Source organism: Sorex araneus, chromosome 1 (assembly GCF_027595985.1).
Source record: "Sorex araneus isolate mSorAra2 chromosome 1, mSorAra2.pri, whole genome shotgun sequence".
NCBI classification, from domain to species: Eukaryota; Metazoa; Chordata; class Mammalia; order Eulipotyphla; family Soricidae; genus Sorex; species Sorex araneus.
In genome coordinates this window covers 420,830,731-420,851,703 of record NC_073302.1, presented here as the reverse complement: position 1 = coordinate 420,851,703, position 20,973 = coordinate 420,830,731, and the positions used below count along the sequence as shown (strand labels likewise).

The window sequence follows — 20,973 nt, the reverse complement described above, 5'->3', positions numbered from 1 at the left end:
AGAAGTAGTTAAGATTCTAGACACAATGAAAAAGAGCTTATTTCTGTTTGCCTTCAAATCATGTTAAAGCAAAAGAAGTGAATTTGGGGGTAACACAGACCATGTCTAATTCCAAAGTTGTTTCATGACATATTTTATTTTACTTATTTCATTTTGTGAGTCACACCCGGCAATGCACAGGGGTTACTCCTGGCTCTTCACTAAGGAATTACTCCTGGAAGTACTCAGGGGACCATTTGGGATGCCGGGGATTGAACCCAGGTTGGTCACATGCAAGGCAAACACCCTACCACCTATCACTGCAGTCCTAGACAAATTTTATTTTTTTAATCAACCTAGCAATGTTTTTTTTTTTTTTTTAGAAAGGCAACCCCATATACTCACTTTTCTAAAGGAAAACAATTCCACATGTACCTCTAACCTTATGGGGTTGTTTTTTTTTCTTTTTGGGTCACTCCTCCTGGCTCATGCACTCAGGAATCACCCCTGGCGGTGCTCAGGGGACCATATGGGATGCTGGGATTCAAACTCGGGTCGGCTGTGTGCAAGGCAAATGCCCTTCCTGCTGTGCTATCACTCCAGCCCCTCTAACCTTGTTTGTAATGGCGACAGTGTTCTTTCCTTCCCAAAAACTCAGATGTGATATCATTCACTGATTAAAACCTTTAATAACTTTATCATATGCTGCAGGCATCAACTCCAAATTCCCTGAGCAGTGACAAAGAAGTAACCTTTGTTCGCTGTTACTCTTTGCTGATTTTGTTTCTTTGGGGGTTCCACCCGACCCCTCATCAGTAGCTTCATCTCATTCCTCAGTTTCATCTATCCTTCTCTTTTTTTCCATCTCCCTCTAACCTTGTTCTTCCTAAAATCACTCTCTGGTCCTACCCTCAGACTTTGGTTATCTTCTTACTGGAATATCTGAGTCCTTCAGCATCCTATCTATACATTCTCATACCATCATGTAGTTGACCTGGTTTGCTCTTACTCATCTTTTGCAAAATCTTTTCTTTATAAGACCATCTTTTAAAGACAGTTTCTTAAAACCAGTCTCTCCTCTCCTGGGTGCTTCATGTTTATTTAGTACAGTCATCCTTTAGATTGACCTTTACTAAGGAATGTGCTTGCATTTTATGATCTCTGCTTCTGAATAGTCAGAAAGAAGGAAAGTAATTAAATGTCTTTCTTGATCTCGGTGGCTTACCCAGTGCATCCCACATAGTTGCAGGGTGTCCTCTAGCCCTTCTTCAGCTTATTATTTTTTGCAGTGAACCAATGAAGAAGGAGCGAATGAAAAATTGTGGGAGGTTAAGTTATAAGGAAAGATTAACAGGTGTAATAGGAAAAGATGAGTGTTATTTCATTAGAACAGTAAATGTAATTTTCAATTTAAATCAAAAAATCATAGTATGCTCTTCTTTGAATCAAATTCAGGACAAGCAAGTAGAATTTAATATGAAGTAAGATTATAAAAGAGTATCTTTTATAAGAAGGATATCTTGTACTATGAGTCTACTGGTGGAACAGAGTATCTGAACACAAGTGGGGAAATTATATCAATCAAATTAAACCTTAAAAGTTTATCACTAATGCAGAAGCATAAAAATTAAAGGGTGCTGGGAATAGTTTACTTTAGAAGAAATAAATAGGCATCATTTAGTATCTTCCCATCCAGAATTTCAATTTGGGAATTTGAAATAATAAGAGGTTTATGTGGATTAAATAAACTGAATGGCAAATGAATATCAACTCAAGAAAAGAACTTCTTGATTTAGAGGATGGACAAAGAATTTTAATAGTTGCTTGTTTGGGGTTTGTGTATTTTTTAAATGGAACCATTAATTGTCTGTTGGCTTTAGAGATTAATATTATTGTGAGCAAAATAATCAAAATGCCCAGGAAGAAATTGAACTGACAGTCTAATTAAGCAAGTTCTATGTTCTTTTCTCAATGTCAGCCAAGAAAACTTATTTAAACAATTTTGTGTTTCATTTTACCCTTATGTAATCTGTAGGCCTGTAGGCCAGTGTCATTAAGCGGTCACTTATGTGTAATTTGTTTTTTTTTTTTAAGCTGGATAATGCAGATGAACAAGCAGCTCAGATCAGAAGGGAACTTGACGGTCGTTTGCAGTTGGCAGAGAAAATGGCAAAGGTAAAGGATTAACTTTTACAACATTTCCTCCTCTTTTCTGTTTTCTGCTTGTGTGGGGGTTATACCTGACCGTTCTCATGGGTTTGCTCCTCGATCTGTGCTCAGGGTTCATTCCTGACTCTAGTCAGTGGGCTTATGTGAAATTTTTGGGCTCTAACTGGAGTCTGCCACAAGCAAGGCTATCACCCTTGTCCTATTCCTCTGACCCCACAACTTTTCTTTGTTTACCAAGATACCTGGTAAGTGTCCATTAAGGTACTTGTGGCACATTTTGATATCAAACTAATATTTGAGTAGATGAAAAACACACTTTGGAATTTAAAGTTTGTCTGGCAGAGATAGCACATTCAATACATTATTTTAGTTAAATATGTAATCACTATGTTTCTATGAACAGAAATATTTCAAATAAAAGTGATGTGATTCATTCCAATACTTTACTACTTGTTACAATGAAAATTGTCCAAATTGCTGTGTATTAAATTGTTGCACTAGCTCACATCATTGGCATAAAATGTTTATTCCTTCACAGTAGATTTGAGGTTCTAGTGCTCTTGATTGCTCTGAGAATAAGATTTTTTTCTTCTTTCTATTCTGTTAGTCAAACATTTTGAATATTTGATACATGAACACTCCTTTTTATCTTCTTCCCTCTGTCTCTGCAGAGTCATCCTTGTTTCAGTATTTTTCTTCCATTTAAAAATTTTAGTTATAGCAATTAAAGTACACATATATTTAGTTTACAGCTCCATTTATACACCCATGTAATGTTCCCAAATTGAGATAACATAACACACTTGAAAAGAAATAGCCCTACTGGTTTTAACACCTAAATTGTTCATATGCTTTCACAACAAAAATAGGTATTTATGAATTATGGTTCATGAGAGCTAAGAGTAGCAGCTGATAAAATGGGAAATTGATTTTTTTTTAAATTGGTCACATAAATATGCATTGTCAGAATCAAGTCAGAGTTATATAAGGAGGAATCTCTCGGTGATGGAAAGCATAGCCTGATGATCTTCATTTAGAGTCAGAGAGTTACATTTCCCTCAGAGGACAGTGATTTTTGTCAAATGTCAAAGGACAGCATGCCATGTTACTCTCCTCTGGGTAGCTTGAGAAGCACTGCATCATTCTAAACATTTATATATGAGCAGGTAAGACAAAATCGAGCAGCTTGAGTTTGTGAGAGGCTCAGAGGGAACAAATGTTTTCCTGAAATTCTAAATTAAATTGGAAGCTGTCTGGAAGGGCATTTACTTTTGTGTGTATGTGTGTGTATATATGTGTGTATATATATATATGTATACATGTATATACACATATTTCACATGTAAATATGCATATATATAATTGTATATAAATATATAAAATAAAGTTACATTGTTTTATATTATGCAATATAAATATTATATCATGCATTATATATATTTTTTACTCATGCATGTACATATATACATCTATAATTTGGCAGTGTGGAGATGGGATTTGGGGGCCATATCTAGAAATGCTCAGGGCTTACTTCTGGCTCAAGCATCAGAGCTGGTAGGACTCAGAGTGGTGCCAATAATTGACCTTGGGGCAGCAGCATGCAAGGCAAGTGTCTTACTTGGTTTGATATCTCTCCAGCTATAGCATTACTTTTAATAAAGACTTGAGAAGGGAGAAGCCAGAGATATATGTCAGTTCTCACACTGCAGGCGGCTGACCCAGGTTTGATTCCCAGCATCCCATATGGTCCCCTGAGCACTGCCAGGAATAATTCCTGAGTACAAAGCCAGGCAGGAGTGACCCCTGTGCATTGCTGGGTATAACCCAAAAAGAAAAAAAATCCTTTTTTTGTTCTTGAGTCATGTGGCTAATTTTATGGAGACCCAGTACATATTCAAGAGCAGTTTGATTTACTTAAAATCTAGTGATTTGCTAACATCACAGAAAAATATAGATGGGTATCTTCCAATCAGCTGATCCCATAATCTTGGCCACGTTGGGTCTTTTCTTGACAACTCTCTGAAAGTTATAACACTTTTTTCCACTCACTTCCTGTCATCACTTGTCCTTTTACCTTCATAAGACATTTTTTTTTATGATAAAGTCCTCTGTCACACATGATTCTGCCCATTATCTTCATGGTTATCCAGGAAGTGTCTGCTGCAGAACTTGTGATTTAATATCTTTTGATAGAATTACTGGTTGTGTGCTGTATATTGCCCAAGGAAACTAGAGTTTTGCAGAATTCCGTAATTGTTTGTGGGAATCTGAGACATTGTGGGAGCGAGAGCAGAACAGCATGGTAAGAGAGGCCATCCACAGAGCTGTGCAAATTTTCAGAAAAGTAAATACTTCCATGTTTTGGTTATGATCCTAAGTTTAGGAAGAAAATAATTAGTGGAGACAGGGGACAGAGACTGGACCTGAGCACGGAGAAACAACATCCAGTGGTGTCAAGACCAGGCTCCATCTGGGAAGGTGAAGAAAGTGCTAAATTTGAATAACTAATTTTTTTCCAATGCAAGACAAAGTGCTAAATTTGAGTAATTAGAATATTTTAGGAATCTAGTATTGGCTTTGTGTACATAATGTGTTGGAGCTGCTAATGAGCTAAGTAAGCAGTGTAGAGGGTAAAACTAGAACATTTAAATCATAATTGGTGGGAGGTACTCACAGAAAAACCAGAGAATAACCTTGTTTCTGACTAGGCTGTGACTTGAGAGAATTGAATCAGTACCAGGGAGGTAGAGAGATTAAGGCACTTTCATTTGAGGTGGGAAACTCTTGTCTGATCCCCAGTTAGGATCATTCCTGAACTCAGAGCCAGGAATGAGCTCTGAGGAGAGTCGGGTATGCCACCCCAGCAAAATTAAGTCACAGAAACTTATGTACCGTTCATCCTGTTTCCGAAAAAGAGACAACCCAGGCAAGCTAAAATGAAGTTATTATACTGTCAGTAAACCGCAAAGCAGTTAAATGGTGCTTCTTTAAAGAAATAAAAATTTATTGTACCGTTTCCAAAGATTGAGAAGAGTAAACTTCAGTGGTTTCTACCAGTTTCTCCTTGAGAAAAATGAGAATGGAGAGTGTTTTTAATTGAAGCTAAAGCAAAATATGATTTTACTGGAGGCCCGTCAGCCAACCTGGCATTCATGTGCTCGGCAACTCGGACTCTTTATGCTGCCCAGAACTAGATTCTGGGGCAAAAGGTGGGGAACTAAGACACCCAGAGATTCTCTGGGGCTATTTTCTTGGGGATAATACGGAAGTGGTGCTTGGGGGACCATGTTAATTGTGGATTAAACCAAGTCAGTCATATATATGCAAGGCAAACACCTTAACCCTTAAATTATCTCAGGCCCCAAAGGTAAGTGTATGTATGAGTATATACATGCACTTATATAAACATCTACACACACACACATTATAACACCTTGAAATTTTGAATAAAAATGGTACATGTAAACTTGCAAACCTGTTAACATATTTTACATTTCTAAAATGCAATTTTTAGTCATAATAACATGATTTGGACAAATATAAAATAAATAATGCAGATGTCATTCAGTGTATAATAGTTCAAACTAGATTTCAAAACTAGAGTCAAATTAGATAATTTTAGGCGTACTTAAGCTTCAAATATTAGATTTTTTAAAACTTTTTATTGAATCACTGTGAGATAGACCCTTGCAAAACTGACACCCCCTCCCCCACCACCTGCCTTTATGGCAGGAGCTTCTCTCTCTCTTTTCCTCTCTCTCTCTCTCTCTCTCTCTCTCTCTCTCTCTCTCTCTCCATCTTCCCCACCCTTCCTCCCTTACTCCCTTCTTTTCTTATTACCTCCCTCCCTCCCCTATTTTGGAGGGGCATTGTGGTTTGCAATATATTAGATCTTTTTAAATGTGGAGGTTTTTTTTTTATAAGAATTTAGATTATATGGAAAAAACCCGAATGCCCCAGAACGGATGACTGGTTGAGGAAACTTTGGTACATCTATACAATGGAATACTATGCAGCTGTTAGAAAAAAGGAGGTCAAGAATTTTGTAGTCAAGTGGATGGGCATGAAAAGTTTCATGCTGAGTGAAATGAGTCAGAAGGAGAGAGACAGACATAGAAAGATTGCACTCATCTATGGTATATAGAATAACAGAGTGGGAGACTAACACCCAAGAACTGTAGAAATAAGTACCAGGAGGTTGACTCCATGGCTTCGAGGCTGGCCTCACGTTCCGGGGAAAGGTCAACTCAGAGAAGCGATCACCAACTACATTGTAGTCGAAGGCCATGTGGGGGAAGGGAGTTGCGGGCTGAATGAGGGCTAGAGACTGAGCACAGCGGCCACTCAACACCTTTATTGCAAAGCACAACAGCTAATTAGAGAGAGAAAACAGAAGGGAATGCCTTGCCACAGTGGCAGGGTGGGGTGGGGGGGAGATGGGATTGGGGAGGGTGGGAGGGACACTGGGTTTACGGGTGGTGGAGAACGGGCACTGGTGAAGGGATGGGTTCCAAACTTTGTATGAGGGAAGTATAAGCACAAAAGTGTATAAATCTGTAACTGTACCCTCACGGTGATTCTCTAATTAAAAATAAATAAATTAAAAAAAAAAAAAAAAAAAAAAAAGAATTTAGATTATAACCTGTGGATTGTCTTATAGACACACATGATTTGCATAATTTTTTCAGAAAAATTCTACAAGGTAACATGTAATCTTACTTTCTGGAATCTGTAATCAATAGTAAACAGTAAGTTGACCTAAATAATTGCCATAGCTTATCCTGTTCTTCACTGTCACATGACATTGAAAGGTCCTGCCTCTTTACTTTTTTTTTGACATATTTCTAAGTTTGGGCACCTTTTAGTCCACAACATAAAAAATATTTTTTTATGGATTTCCATTTCTGTTTTGGTGGGGGGAGGGTATGTATTTTAAAATATTTCTTAATCCTTATTTATTTTTCCAGATCATACCAAAGTATGTTAGAATCAGGTAATCCTGTGTGTTTCCCGAGTGCAGCATTTCTGTGGATTTCTCCTCTGTGGAAAGCAGAGCGCTTTGGTACATTTTTGTTGATTATTTTTTGAAGTCAGAAAATACTATTACCCATAAAATTCTTGGCATTCTCAGATCCCAATTATACAACATAGAACATTCTGCTTTCATATTAGGAGACAGGTGTTGTAGCAGTGTTGCCTCAGATTGTACAGTGTTGTGACAATGATCCTTAAGGATCTTTCTTGGGGACTGTAGAGATACTCTAACAGATGAGACTCTTGCTTTGTACACAGCTCACGCAAGTTTGATTCTCAGCACTGCATATGGTTAAGGACATCACCAAGAATGATCTCTGAGCACAGAACCAGGAATAAGCTCTGAGCACAGCTGAATGTGGCCTCAAAACAAATACTTTAAAAAATATATATTCCTTGGGAAATTTCACTAAGAATGTAGATATTTCATCTTGAAAAGTTAGGCATATGGCTTCAATAGTCACGTAAATTATTTTCAGATGTTCTTTTGGCTATATTGGCACTGGAGTGATAGCACAGTGGGTAGGGCATTTGCCTTGCATGCGACCGACCCGGGTTTGATTCCTCCACCCCTCTTGGAGAGCCCAACAAGCTACTGAGAGTACCCCGCTCACACAGCAGAGCCTGGCAGGCTACCTGTGGCATATTCAATATGCCAAAAACAGTAACAAGTCTCGCAATGGAGATGTTACTGGTGCCCGCTCGAGCAAATCCATGAACAATGGGACAACAGTGCAGTGCAGTGGCAGAAATGATGGTTATATTAGCAGAAAGGGAAAAGAGGTGGCATGAGGCTATGGGAATGGTTTAGGAGGTCGAACTAGGTGTTCTTGCCATCCCAGGAGTGGAGAAGAAGTGCAGGCTCAGAAGAGTTTGGATTGTCCTCATCATCTTGGAGAAGTGTTTCCATAGGTTCTGTTTTAAATGGTACCAGGAAGAACTAATGAAGGCGCCAATTTTAAGAGGGAGTTGGGCAATCTTTTGAAAGGTGGCTGCTTTTTATGCTTTCCCTCTGCTCATGTGTTTTTTCCCTGAAGGCAGTTATGTATAGTAGTTAGATTTCACTTTACTTGATAACACAAAGCTGTCAACCCTCCAAATTCCATAGAGAAGAATTAAATGCCACGATGTCAAAGATGAAAGAAACAGCCAAGAAAGTGAGGCAACCTCATTGCTGTTTGTAGGAAGACAAATATGTATAATTTTCTCAAAGAACAATTTGGCAGTATTTCTCAGCATCTATTGAAATATCAATATTTGTGCCTTAGAGTGAAAGAAGCAGTAATCTGATTGCGAGGGATAGGGTTGAACAGCATGGTCGATGTAATAGAAAAGAAAAAAGCTTCTGCGACATTGATATTGTTAACTTTCTTAGATCTTTTATTACAAGCTGTCCTTTTACTCTAAATTGCATGTTTCTGAGTCTTTACTAAAAAACTGAATTTATGGCTAAAGGAACTTGAACATTGCATATTTTTGTCAAGTGAAAGTGTACTAATTCAAGAAATTACTGTATTACTATAAAGTATTAATAGATTTTTAAATTTGCCTGCTAAATTGAAAAAAAAAATATATCCTCCAACAAGGTACATCTTTGTTACGTATTTGTTCCCTAACAGACATAGCAGCAGGAAAGTAATACTTTCAGTTTAGACAATTTATCCCAAGCATTTCACAGCTAATTGTGATTCTGTCTACTCCATACATTAAATTCATTTATCATTTATACACTAAGACATCTTATTGTTTATATTCACAATTTCTTAAGAAAATAACTTAAAAATAGTTCATGTGAATTTGTACATAAAGTTATTGTGTACATAATAATCTTCAGTATAGTTTATAAAGTACCTGAAGATAAAATCAAAATAGTTGAAACTTGAGAGTTCTAAAACTTACTGGTGAAAATGTCAGTTTTGTCATTAAGCAAAATGTCACAGTTTCTTAAACAGTCAAAGAAAGCCTGATATTTTATGATGATATTGGAATGTAACTTGTATAACATTGTTATTTTAAAAATTATTTTCAAGGAAAGAAGATTTCCAAAGTTTATAGCAAAAGAAATGGAAAGTATGTATATCGAAGAGTTGCGGTCTTCCGTGAATTTGCTAATGGCCAATTTGGAAAGTCTTCCAGTCTCAAAAGGTGGCCCAGAGTTTAAATTGCAAAAATTAAAACGTTCCCAGAACTCAGCATTTTTGGACATGGGAGATGAGAATGAGATTCAGCTGTCCAAGTCCGATGTAGTCCTGTCATTCACCTTAGAGGTAAGTAAACTTTATTCCATACTGATCTCTGCCAACACAAATGAAGCTACTGAGTAATTTCTGCCAACTTTTCATGGTACCATTTCAAATGTAGCACTGTCATCCCGTTGTTCATCGATTTGCTTGACGGGCACCAGCAACATCTCCATTGTGCGACTTGTTACTGCTTTTGGCATATTGAATATGCCATGGGTAGCTTGCCAAGCTCTGCCATGCCGGCAGGATACTCTTGGTAGCTTGCTGGGCTCTCCAAGAGGGATGGAGGAATCAAACCCAGGTCAGCTGCATGCAAGGCAAACATCCTACCAGCTGTGCTATTGCTCTAGTCCATTTCAAATGTAAACAGTGTAATAAATTTTAAAGAAGTTAAGATTTTCTTCACTTATGAGACAGTTTATGAGTGAAAATTAATCCAATTACCCTCTCAACATAACAGTACTATTAAGATTCTATAATAAAATAATGAGAATTTCCGGGCAAGTTGCTTTGTCAACTAGGCTACTCTAAAGTTACTGAAAAAGTAAGCTCAGAAATGTGTTCGGATGCAAATAGGTTTTACACATATAGTGGGATTCTCTTAAGTTTGGGAACTCCTTTTAAACTTGACTTACCTTAGTTTTCATCTTCTTCACCTATGGGATCATATTTCTAAGTAGATTCAGATCACTTAAACCAGCTATACAGTACTGGGTACATGTAGATAAAATAAAGAGAATTCTTTCTAGAAATTTCATTCCATTGTAAGTATATATTGAAAAGAGCAAGAACAAATTTCATGCTTTTGACAGTGTGTTCACCAGAACTTCAAAGTTCCATCCCTTTTATAAAAATAACTTGAAGCCAGCTATTGATGTGGACTTATTAAAGCTACTTGTTGATGCTTTACATGATTTTATTTCCTCTTTTCCTATCTCAATATGACTAATTATATATATATATATATACACACACATACATGCGCACACACAGCACATACATGAGCAGTATTTAGAGTTTTAAGCATTTGAAATGCCACTTCCTTTTTAATTTCTTTTGTTTTGGAGAGATGATTTTGGGCCACATCAGCAGGTGCTGTCTCTAGCTTCTTCTCTCTCTGTTTTCTCTCATATTTGTGTGCCCAAATTCAATTATTTTTGGGGGGGTCACACTCGGCTATGCACAAGGGTCACTCCTGTCTCTGCACTCAGGAATTACCTCTAATGGTGCTCAGAGGACCATATGGGATGCTGGGAATTGAACCCGGGTCGGCTACATGCAAGGCAAATGCCCTACCCGCTGTGCTATCACTCCAGCCCTTCATTTAATTTTTTACCGTGTAACTTTCACTAACAAAATTTTCACATTAAATTCACTCATGATGGAAATGTATAAAGGAAATTATAATCTATAAATCTATCATGGGCTGGAGTGATGGCACAGTGGTAGGGCATTTGCCTTGCATGCAGCTGACCCGGGTTGGATTCCTCCGCCCCTCTTGGAGAGCCCAACAAGCTTCTGAGAATATCTCGCCCACATGGCAGAGCCTGGCAAGCTACCCGTGGCATATCTGATATGCCAAACATAGTAACAACAAATTTCAATGGAGATGTTACTGGTGCCTGCTCAAGCAAATCGATGAGCAATGGGATGACAGTGACAGTGACTGTGAAATCTATCATCTCTATAAATATTCTATCTCTTTAGAACTGAAACCAGTTCTTTTTGTTATTTTTACATTTTGGTTTAGGGGCTACACTCAGCTGTACTGGGAGGTCAGGGACTAGTCCTGATATGGTGTTTAGTGGTTGCTTTTGTGTGGTGCTGGGGCAACCATGTGTTGCCAGGGGTTGAACTCCAATTCCTTTGTGCAAAGCATGCCTATCAGCCCTCTGAGTGATCTCCATGGCCACATTCTTTTCATTTAAAATTGTAAAAAAAATTAAATTGTAAACACTTGTGAACAATAATGTTCTGATGACTATTCCTTTACATATCTGAAAATAAGTGATGTTTATTTGAGTCAAAGTATGAATTGTTTGAGTCAAAGTATGAATTGTCAATCTTTGCTATATTGTCGTTATATAAGACAAGACTTCTAATAATAAACTTGTGTTAGAAGTGAGTTAAAATATTATTTTGCAAAAAACATATTATTTTGCATGCTGTGAAAAGCTTGCATCTCTGCATAATTATTTTGATGTCCTCTAATGCTCCTCTACTTACTTTAAGATGCTTTCTTATCCTAGCATAGTGCTGATCTACTCCCTGGTACCCACTATATATTACATAGGAGTTATGTATCCAGTCACTGTCACTGTCATCCCATTGCTCAATGATTTGCTCGAGCGGACACCAGTAACTTCTCCATTGTGAGGCTAGTTGTTACTGTTTTTGGCATATTGAATACACCACGAGTAGCTTACCAGGCTCTGCCATTCAGGCGAGATACTCTCAGTAGCTTGCCAGGCTCTCCGAGAGGGGTGGAGGAATCAAACCTGGGTCAGCTGCGTGCAAGGCAAATGCCCTACCCGCTGTGCTATCGCTCCAGCCTAAAATTTTCATTTTATCCAGTACTAAAATGAAATCACATTAAGTTCAGACTACATAGTATCTGTCTTTAGGATTCCTGAAAGAATAGACTAGGACCCTTCTGGTTCCAAAGCATGTTTTAGCACAGTTGAGCCAAATCATTCTTCCTCATTCTTTATTTAAGCTTTCCTCCTAATAGCCAAGGTTTAGGCCTAAGGACACTTTTAATGCAAGTGGCTAATCCAATTTCAGGGTCAGAATATCAGTCAGGTGTAGTCAACATTGGATAAAGGAGTCTTTTCTAAGAATGGAAGCCCAAGTATAAAAGACTAAGTACATATTTGGAAAATTGCTCACATATCCTCTTCCATTCACAATTGCTCCCCACTCCTCTCTTCTCCCATACTTTGTATTTCCTTACCAAATTCAACTTTAGTCATATCTCTGATAACCAAGACCTAATTCAAATATACAAAAAAATTATTTTTTATCTGAGGTTTTTGTTCCTTAGAGAGTAAACTATAGGAAGCTAAAGTTTGTTTCTCATGCTCTCTCTTATTTTTACTGAGTAATCACAAGAGCATCATATGGTGCCCTACACACAGTTGACTCTATCCATGAATACTTATTCAATTAGAGACTTTGATGGCATCAGAAAGCAGCAGTGAGCCAAAGAAGATTAATTTTAGGTCCCTCCACTCATTAAGTCTTCAGAAAGAATAACAAACCAAGAGATAAGTGAGCCAAAAAACACTCAGCCCTCTGATGGCACGTTAAAATTAAATGTTTAAGTAAGTCTCAGAAAGCAAATGTTCACTTATTAAGTTATGAGTATCTTTCAAGGGAATCATGTCAGTGGCACGAGTATAGCATTCTTATTAATTTGAGTACGGCAGACCCTGTGACTTCCTCAGCCTCTAGGTGTATGTGCCCCAAAATTCACAATTCACCCTACTGCCAAACTTCATTTCTCACAATGTCATAATGTATGCACACCCAAATGCCATGCTCAGTGGACAATAAATTTTTCAGAAGCATATTTATAATTCATATTTCAAAATGTATGAATCTGTATTTAATCTTAATTCTGTGTTTTTATTTGCCTCTGTTTATGGACTTGCAAAACCTTGATTCATCCTTGTGCTATCAGTCACAAAAATTCAGAGAGGAGATATTACAATGGAGTCGATCAGGTTTATCTTTCTGTAGTTTCATGACTAAGTAAGCTAGGAATGGTGGAAGCAGTAAAACTAGGTTAGTTGGTGTCCCAAGTGAATTCTTTATCCATTATGATCAAAACTAGCTTGCAGGTTTTTATTTTATTGGAAATCAGATGTGAAGAACTGTCTGTTATTTATATGTTTGGATTCATGGCAGAAGTTACGTTTTTGGAAATGGCAGTTCTGCAGGATAAAATGTTCCTGCACAGATGGGAGTATTGCTTTAAGGAGCAGAGCGGATGCTGTTTCACAAATTGTATGTTTTAGGAAGTTTATAGTCGCTTATAATAGGGAGGCAGAAACAGTGGCAGGTTGATGCGTTCTTCTTTCTCACACTTTGTCTAATAAAAATAATCAGATAAGGGCTGGAGAGAACAGGGGTTGAAGCAATGTCTTGTTTGCAGACAATACTGGTTTAACCGGGGCTGGAGCGAGAGCAAAGCGAGTAGGGCATTTGCTAACTGAGGTACCACCCAGGGGCCCCTAAGCACGAAGCTGGAATAGTCCCTGAATACAGCCAGACATTGCCTAAACCTCCCCCTCAAAATAAAAAGTAAAAAAAAAAAGGGATTCAGGGTTAAAAGTCATATTCCCAAACATGAAACAATGTGATCAAGTTTCATGGGCTTAATTTCTCAACACATATCTGATGGTTCAAAACGGCTTCCATGACTCATTAGAGATGTCATTGAGTGTTGAGTTATGGTGGAAAGTTCATGTATATTTGGCTGGTGTTATACTTCATTTGTTTCAACATTAGGCTTCATTTTTATAAGATTCTGGTGCATTTTAATAATACTAATAAACTTGGTTTATTTTGCTTGTTTAATACTTCACTGCAGCTGCTTTGGCTAGAGCAGCATTGAGGCACCATTTTCTGTGAATCGTTAGTTATATTAGTTTGACTTCAATATTTTATTCAGACATTCAAATACAATTCAGTTAGTGAAGGAAAATGATTCTGAATTTAACCTGAATGATTCATTTATTATATATTTTATAAAAATCAAAGTGCCAGGCCGGAGAGATAGTACAGTGGGTAGGACATTTTCCTTGCACATGGCTGACCCAGGTTCGATTCTTGGCATCCCATATGGACCCCAAGCACTGCCAAGAGTAATTCCTGAGTGCAGAGAGCCAGAATAACCCCTGAGCATTGCTGAGTGTGACCCAAAAAGCACTGTAGCACCACCGTAGCACCGTCATCTCGTTGTTCATCAATTTGCTCAAGCGGGCACCAGTAACGTCTCCATTGTGAGACTTGTTGTTACTGTTTTTGACATAGGGAATACACCACAGGTAGCTTGCCAGGCTCTGCCGTGCAGGCAGGATACTCTCGGTAGCTTGCCATGCTCTCCGAGAGGGATGGGGGAATTGAACCCAGGTCGGCCACGTGCAAGGCAAACACCCTACCTGCTGTGCTATTGCTCCAGTCCAACCCAAAAAAAGCAAAAAAAAAAAAAAATCAAAATGCCTGTGTTTGCGAACAACCTTTCTAATGTACTAGAGTGAAAGAATAGGACTGGAGACTGGGTGGAGGGGGTTAGTATTTTTGTTTGTTTGCTTTGCTTTTAGGTTTTCAGACCTCACTTGGCAGAGGTCCCAGCTTATTCCTGGCTCTTTATTTAGGCATCACTCCTTGTGGTGCTTGGTGAACCATATGTGCCACCAGGGATTGAACTGGGGTCACCAGTGTGCTAGAAAGCACTTTACCTCTATATCTCTCCAGCTCCAGAGCAGTTTCTTTTTTATTAAAATATGGTTTCTTTGAGAACATTGACCTTCAGATTTATATCACAAGCCTGTGAAAAATATGGTAATTTTAATGATGTATAATCAACAAATTGTACCAGTTATACTTTCGTTGATATTTGAGCAGCTACAAAGCACAAATTTTATGTATCTTGTTTCTACACAGACTGTGATATAGTAGAAGAATGAATGTGCATATATAAGAAGGCTATTGAGTACATTTTATAAATTGGATTTTAAGAGTTTAGAAAACTTTTGCCCTGAGGGGAAAAATGCTATGGAAAATTATATTAATATTTTATGTGTATATCCAGTGGAAATGTTAGGTTAAAATATTTTAAGATTGGCAGCATTTTATACAAATAAGAGCACATTTGAGAAAATGTTTCCATTTTCCCTCATAGTTATGGATACATAACTTCTTTCCACCCTTTTCTTGTGACTTCTATAAATTAATACACAACTGTATTGAATGGAAAAATTATTCTTTTCTTTGTCATGTTTCTATAAAGACCTTCAGTTTCCTATTGTATTTTCTATGGAACATTTGGCAAGATATACAATGATCACAGATAAATCTAAATTCTTTTTATAATTATTTTTATAATTGTTGCTTTAGAAAGTCCTTTCATGGTCATCTCAAAATGAATGAATGTAGAAAATTTTAATGTATCACATATTTCTATCTTTGAGTCAGTCTGATGGTGACAGTGTCTACCAGTAATGAAGATTTTAGCTTGTTACATCAACTTACATGTAACTCATTTATTACATTCACTGAGTTCTTATTTTTAATCATGATACAGGCTCCCAGTAATTAAGGGTCAGAGTTTAAATTTCAGTGAGGCTTACATTTCATTGTAACATTTAATTTAGACCTCATTATTTACAGCACTGTTAATGATACAACTTCACAAATACAATGTTCCACCACCGTACCCTCCACTAGAGCATACTCACCATCTCAACCCACCCCATACCTTTTAGAATTTAACTAATATCTGGTAGGATACATTTCTTCATATGCGAGCTTCAAAATGTAATTGACAATACCTATGATACACAGATATAGGTTATAAAGAAAATATAATACTATCAATGTCGCCAAATAATTAGTTACATTTTCCAGTTGTACTCATGCTATAGGCCCTAGATATTCCAAAATGTTTTCAATCTGGTTATCATTTACATTTTTTCCTATTTTTAGATTGTCATAATGGAAGTTCAAGGTCTGAAGTCAGTTGCTCCCAATCGAATTGTTTACTGTACAATGGAAGTAGAAGGAGGAGAAAAACTACAGACAGACCAGGCTGAAGCTTCAAGGCCACAGTAAGCAAATTGAAATAAAGTGTTGCTTTTTTTTTTCCTCTCAGAGAAATGTGCTCTATTCATATAGGAGAGTTGTATAGGTTGGCTTTCATGTTGCTAATCTAGCTGTGTCTCAATTGTGTTAGAATCAGTTTGCCTCTTTCTGGATAATACAGTTAGAATTGCAGAATCTCTCTGTTAATAAAAACAGAAAATTCAGTATACAAATTGGACCTAAATTATTATAAGTAAAAAAATAAAATGTAATTCATCAGGAATGCATGTATTTTTTTCTCGTAGTTTGAAAGGTATTGCTTGCTCCTGTATTACTTATAGGTATTGTAATCTTATAACTGTATCTTTCTAAACAGTTCAGCTCTGTGTTGAGGTGGAGGCACAGAAGCAGAATTCTGCACAGTGACTTGGAATACGTCAGTGAGTGAGCTTGGATTCGAGGCTGTGTTAAATACTGTGCAGATAAAGACATAGAGATGATATAGCTATCATTTGCCAGCAGTTTTATGTTTCAAATTCCTGGAATGAGTTTACGTTTGGAAGATATTTTCTTTAACTGATTCAACTTGGAAATGATCACAATCTCTAGTAGAACTAATGAGGCTGGCCTGAGGAATTAAAAATGATACGTGCCTGGCTTTCATTTAGTACTCAGCCCTTAGGAGAAAAAAAATCCCCCTCCACCCCATCCCATTTAAACTTTAAAATTTCTTGCAGGATTTCTAGCACCTAGGATGTTTGCCTTCTCACAACACCACTATGTGTGACCTCTTGGATCAGGAAATCTCTGCTGATGATCTTGGTTAGGTAGAGACAGAACAAGAGACATTCATTTTCTTTAGGGTAGGCATAGTCTACAGAATTAACACAGAGGATTAAGTGTAACAGGAGAGATTTGCACAGAGGATCATGAGATTAAGAAGAAGCAAGTTGAATATTTCAACAAAAAACTCACTATTATTGTTTGAAGTTTCTCCCCCCTAAAGTCGGAATCGAAGGAAAGTGAAAGTAAAGTGAAATTTATCAGTCACACAGGCAGGGTGGGGGGCTGTGGAGGTGGGGGGACGGGGAAAGGTATACTGTGATTCTTGGTGGTGGAATATGTGCACTGGTGAAGGAATTGGTGTTCGAGCATTGTATGACTGAGACTTAAACTTGAAAGCTTTGTAACTTTCCACATGGTGATTCAATAAAAGAATAAATTAATTTAAAAAATATGCCATAAAAAAAGAAGAAGCAAGTTGAAACTTTTTACTCTGCTATACAAGTCCTGGTTGTATTTTCCCCCCTTGTGAAATGGCAGAGATCTCCTCTCTTTGATCTTGTACTCCAGTACTTGTAGGTATCAAGTAGGAATTGAGGATGGTTGGATTCACTCTTGAGACTAATAGAATTGATTTATAATTAGGACAGTGAAGTGGAAATTCTGAGGATTAAACGAGTTTCTAGTTAGAGGTTCTAACTTTATGAGGGGAGGGCAAGAGAAATATATAAACGTTATTTCTAACAGGATACATAGCATCAAGAGAGAAGTTTTGTTTTGTTGCAAAGATGAGTTATGTGAGTATGCATCAGCATATTCACAGAGTTGTGTGACCATCATTAATTTTAGGGTATAGTCATCACCTCAGAAGAAAATCTACCAGATCAACTCCAAAACATACTCATATTCTGCAATTTCTCATTGATTGTCTTTCTTTACAGGTTTGCCTTTTCTAGACATTTTATATAAATGAAATCATACAATAAGTGCTCTATTGTGACAGGCTTATTTAGAACAAATGTCTCCAAGGCTCATCCATTGAGTATTGTATACCAGGACACCATTTATTCCTCCTGTGGCTGAATAACATTTGTGTATATAACACAATCAGTTGGCTCTTTTATGTATGCTAGTGATAATTGGTTTGTGTCCACCTTTTTGACTGTGAATAATGCTGCAAGTAAAGGTGGTATATAAATGCCTGCCTGAGGGCCTTCATTCTGCCCAGTTGTTTTAGGATTTATAGCAAGGTGCAGCTATAGGATCAGGCAGTAATTATACATTTAGCTTTTTGAGATCCATAAAACTGCTTTATATAGTGAATGGGCCATTTTACTTTCTCACCAGATTAGTTCACATTCTCTTTTTGTTTCTAGTTAAATATATATATATCTAAATATATATAATATATGTAAAGTAGATTATGGTATATATTGCCATCCTAGTAATGGTAAACTGTTGCCCTATTGGGATTTTTATTTGCAGTTCCCTAAATAGTAATGATACAGAGGTCTATTCATATTATCTGTTAGCCTTTTGAATAGATAATTTTAAACAAATGTGTATTCAAACCTTTTGCCCATTTAAAAAAATTTATTTGGCCTTTAATCAATGAGAGTTGTTTACATATTCTACATACTCTGCTTCTTTTCATGTATATTATTTTCACCTGTATTCTCCTATCTTGTGGGTTGTCTTTTTCACTTTTTTGATGTCTTTTAAAACCCCAAATTTAACATTTTTGATGATGAAAATTTTTTTCTTAATATTTTTTCTTAAAAACCTTTGCTTTCTTTTGGCTTATGTTTCAGTGTCTCATATTTCAGTATCATATTATTTTGCCTCCCAGTGCTTTATTATTACAATTTAAAAATCATGAGCATGAGTCTTTCAACTCTTCTTATTTTCCATATTGATATTAATCAATTTTCAAAGATTTTGCAATTATTTCTAGCTAGAATTCCATTAGAGATTGTATTGCACATGGGGTGAATTTGAGAGTATTACCATCTTAACAATATTAAATCTTTCTACTCATCAGCATGTGATGAATCTAGACCTTTGATTTTTCCAACAGTATTTTATGGTCTTGAAATATAATTTGTGAGTTTGCATTTCTGAAATTAAATTTCTTGTGTTTTATTTATGCTTCCTGATGCTATTTTAGTTGGGATAATTTTCTTAAATTCACTTTTGAATTGTTCTTTGTAAGAACATATGAAAACAGTTGATTGCATATTGATCTTGTATATTTCCCCTTTGCTATCCTCTCTCAAGTAATAATTTGCTTTGGGGATGATTTTTCAGACTTGCATTATAGTATAATTTTCAGTTTGTACTGGTTCATATTTTTAATTTGTACTTAAGTTTTTTAGTATTTTATTCAGTAATTTTTATCAATGATAATTTGTAGTATATATCTAATTTTTTAGATTTGTTTTATTGAAAGAGTTTGGATGTAATGTTGCCTATTTTCATTTTGAGGAATATGAAGAATTGACATTTTTCTGTAAGGGATAGAATTAGCAGCTAAAGTCGAATAATGAGTAGCTTTATTTAATTATTTTATTTTATTTTTTTTCTTCTTTTTTAAATTTTTTTTTACAGAAGTTTATTCTTAAGTGTATAACAGGTTCCAAAACACTTCATTCTAGGTATTGCTGGCAACCGAGCTTACACAGGGTATCCAGATGTTTAACCAGTAATAGAATTAAAGATCACCATTATCTCCAGCACAAGGAACAGCTTACTTTTTGCTTACTTCTTAATTCCACCAGTGGCCAGGGGGTCCTTCCCTGGCCTTGGCTTTTAGTTCCTTGAGTTTCTTCTGCTCCTCCTTCTGTTTCTGCTTGAATGCCTTATCTTCCTCGTCCATGTCCTTGGCCTGTTTCTTGGGCTGCTTCAGGGGCTTCTTCTTGCCACCTTTGAGGCCAGACATGGCGCCTGCCGCCCCTCATCCCTATTTAATTATTTTAAAACTATTCAGATTGTTTTTTCCTTTGTGCTGGAGACATTTTACAGTAAGATGCGTTTTCCTGCTTATGGCTGACAAAGGGTTGATCATTGACATCCCATATGGTTCTACAAATCCTCCAGAAATCCTCCCTGAGCTCAGAACCATGAGTTGTCCCACCTCACAGCTTGTTGTGACCTTAAAAGCAAAAACAAAACAAAAGCATAAATTATCTTTCTCTTGCTATATTTTGTTTGTTTATATCCTCTCCACAGATTGGTTTCATGTGGTCTTCTGCTGACCAGCAAGTGTAATACAGCTTGAAAAACCTCTGCTCTGAAAAGTTGGATGCATTCTCTGTATTTCTCATTTTTCTCTGTGCCTTCACCAAAAACAGTCTTAAAATTCCATTGTCACAGTGGTTGTTTTCTGACATGAATCTCAAAAAAATTCTTCCAGTCTCTATGAATCATCCCATTTGTAGTTGACTTCACATTATGGCTATCAGTTAAATCAGCACCCAGCTTTTAAGTCTGAGCTGCCACAATAAAACTAACAGATTTGATAGCAAAAGCAAACATTCATTTCTTATAGTTCTGGAGGCTGTCTGCAGGATGACAATACAATCAGGTTCTTAAATGGGCTCTTTTTGGGTTTAGAAATGGTTGCTTTTTTTTTAATTGGGGAGCCCATTGTTGAGTAAATTAAACACACATAACTCATAATCTCTCAGATGAGGATGCACATGCTGCCCACTCCAGGTCAGCATCTAGACTCTAACTTTGGATAAGGGAAAACTTCCAGTCATTTTGATTAGAGTAGTTTAAATGTATACAGAGAATGTAGTCCCAAATCAAGTCACAAGGCATATCATGCACTGCTTCAGAAATGTGAGTGTACACATTCACAGGAAACCAACCTAGAAGAGTAGAACTCCATTTGGGCCACAGGCAGGCAGGAAATTGCCAGGTAGAAAATACTGGGGGAAGTGGCTTGGCTGGAAGT

The 20,973-nt window shown here is 36.9% G+C and overlaps 1 protein-coding gene and 1 pseudogene across 8 annotated transcripts in view; one reads left to right on the top strand and one right to left on the bottom strand.

The window, feature by feature from the left end:
• Window positions 1-20,973, top strand: part of CADPS2 (calcium dependent secretion activator 2) — a 541,525-nt gene that overhangs the window by 227,333 nt on the left and 293,219 nt on the right. For all 8 annotated transcript variants that reach the window (XM_004602056.2, XM_012935474.2, XM_055143028.1 and 5 more), the window contains exons 4-6: window positions 2,074-2,154; window positions 9,213-9,449; window positions 16,137-16,258. In XM_004602056.2, the coding sequence (XP_004602113.2) occupies window positions 2,074-2,154; window positions 9,213-9,449; window positions 16,137-16,258 (440 nt within the window). The remainder of the gene's footprint in view (window positions 1-2,073; window positions 2,155-9,212; window positions 9,450-16,136; window positions 16,259-20,973) is intronic.
• On the bottom strand, window positions 19,773-19,953 carry LOC129405753 (translation machinery-associated protein 7-like; annotated as a pseudogene).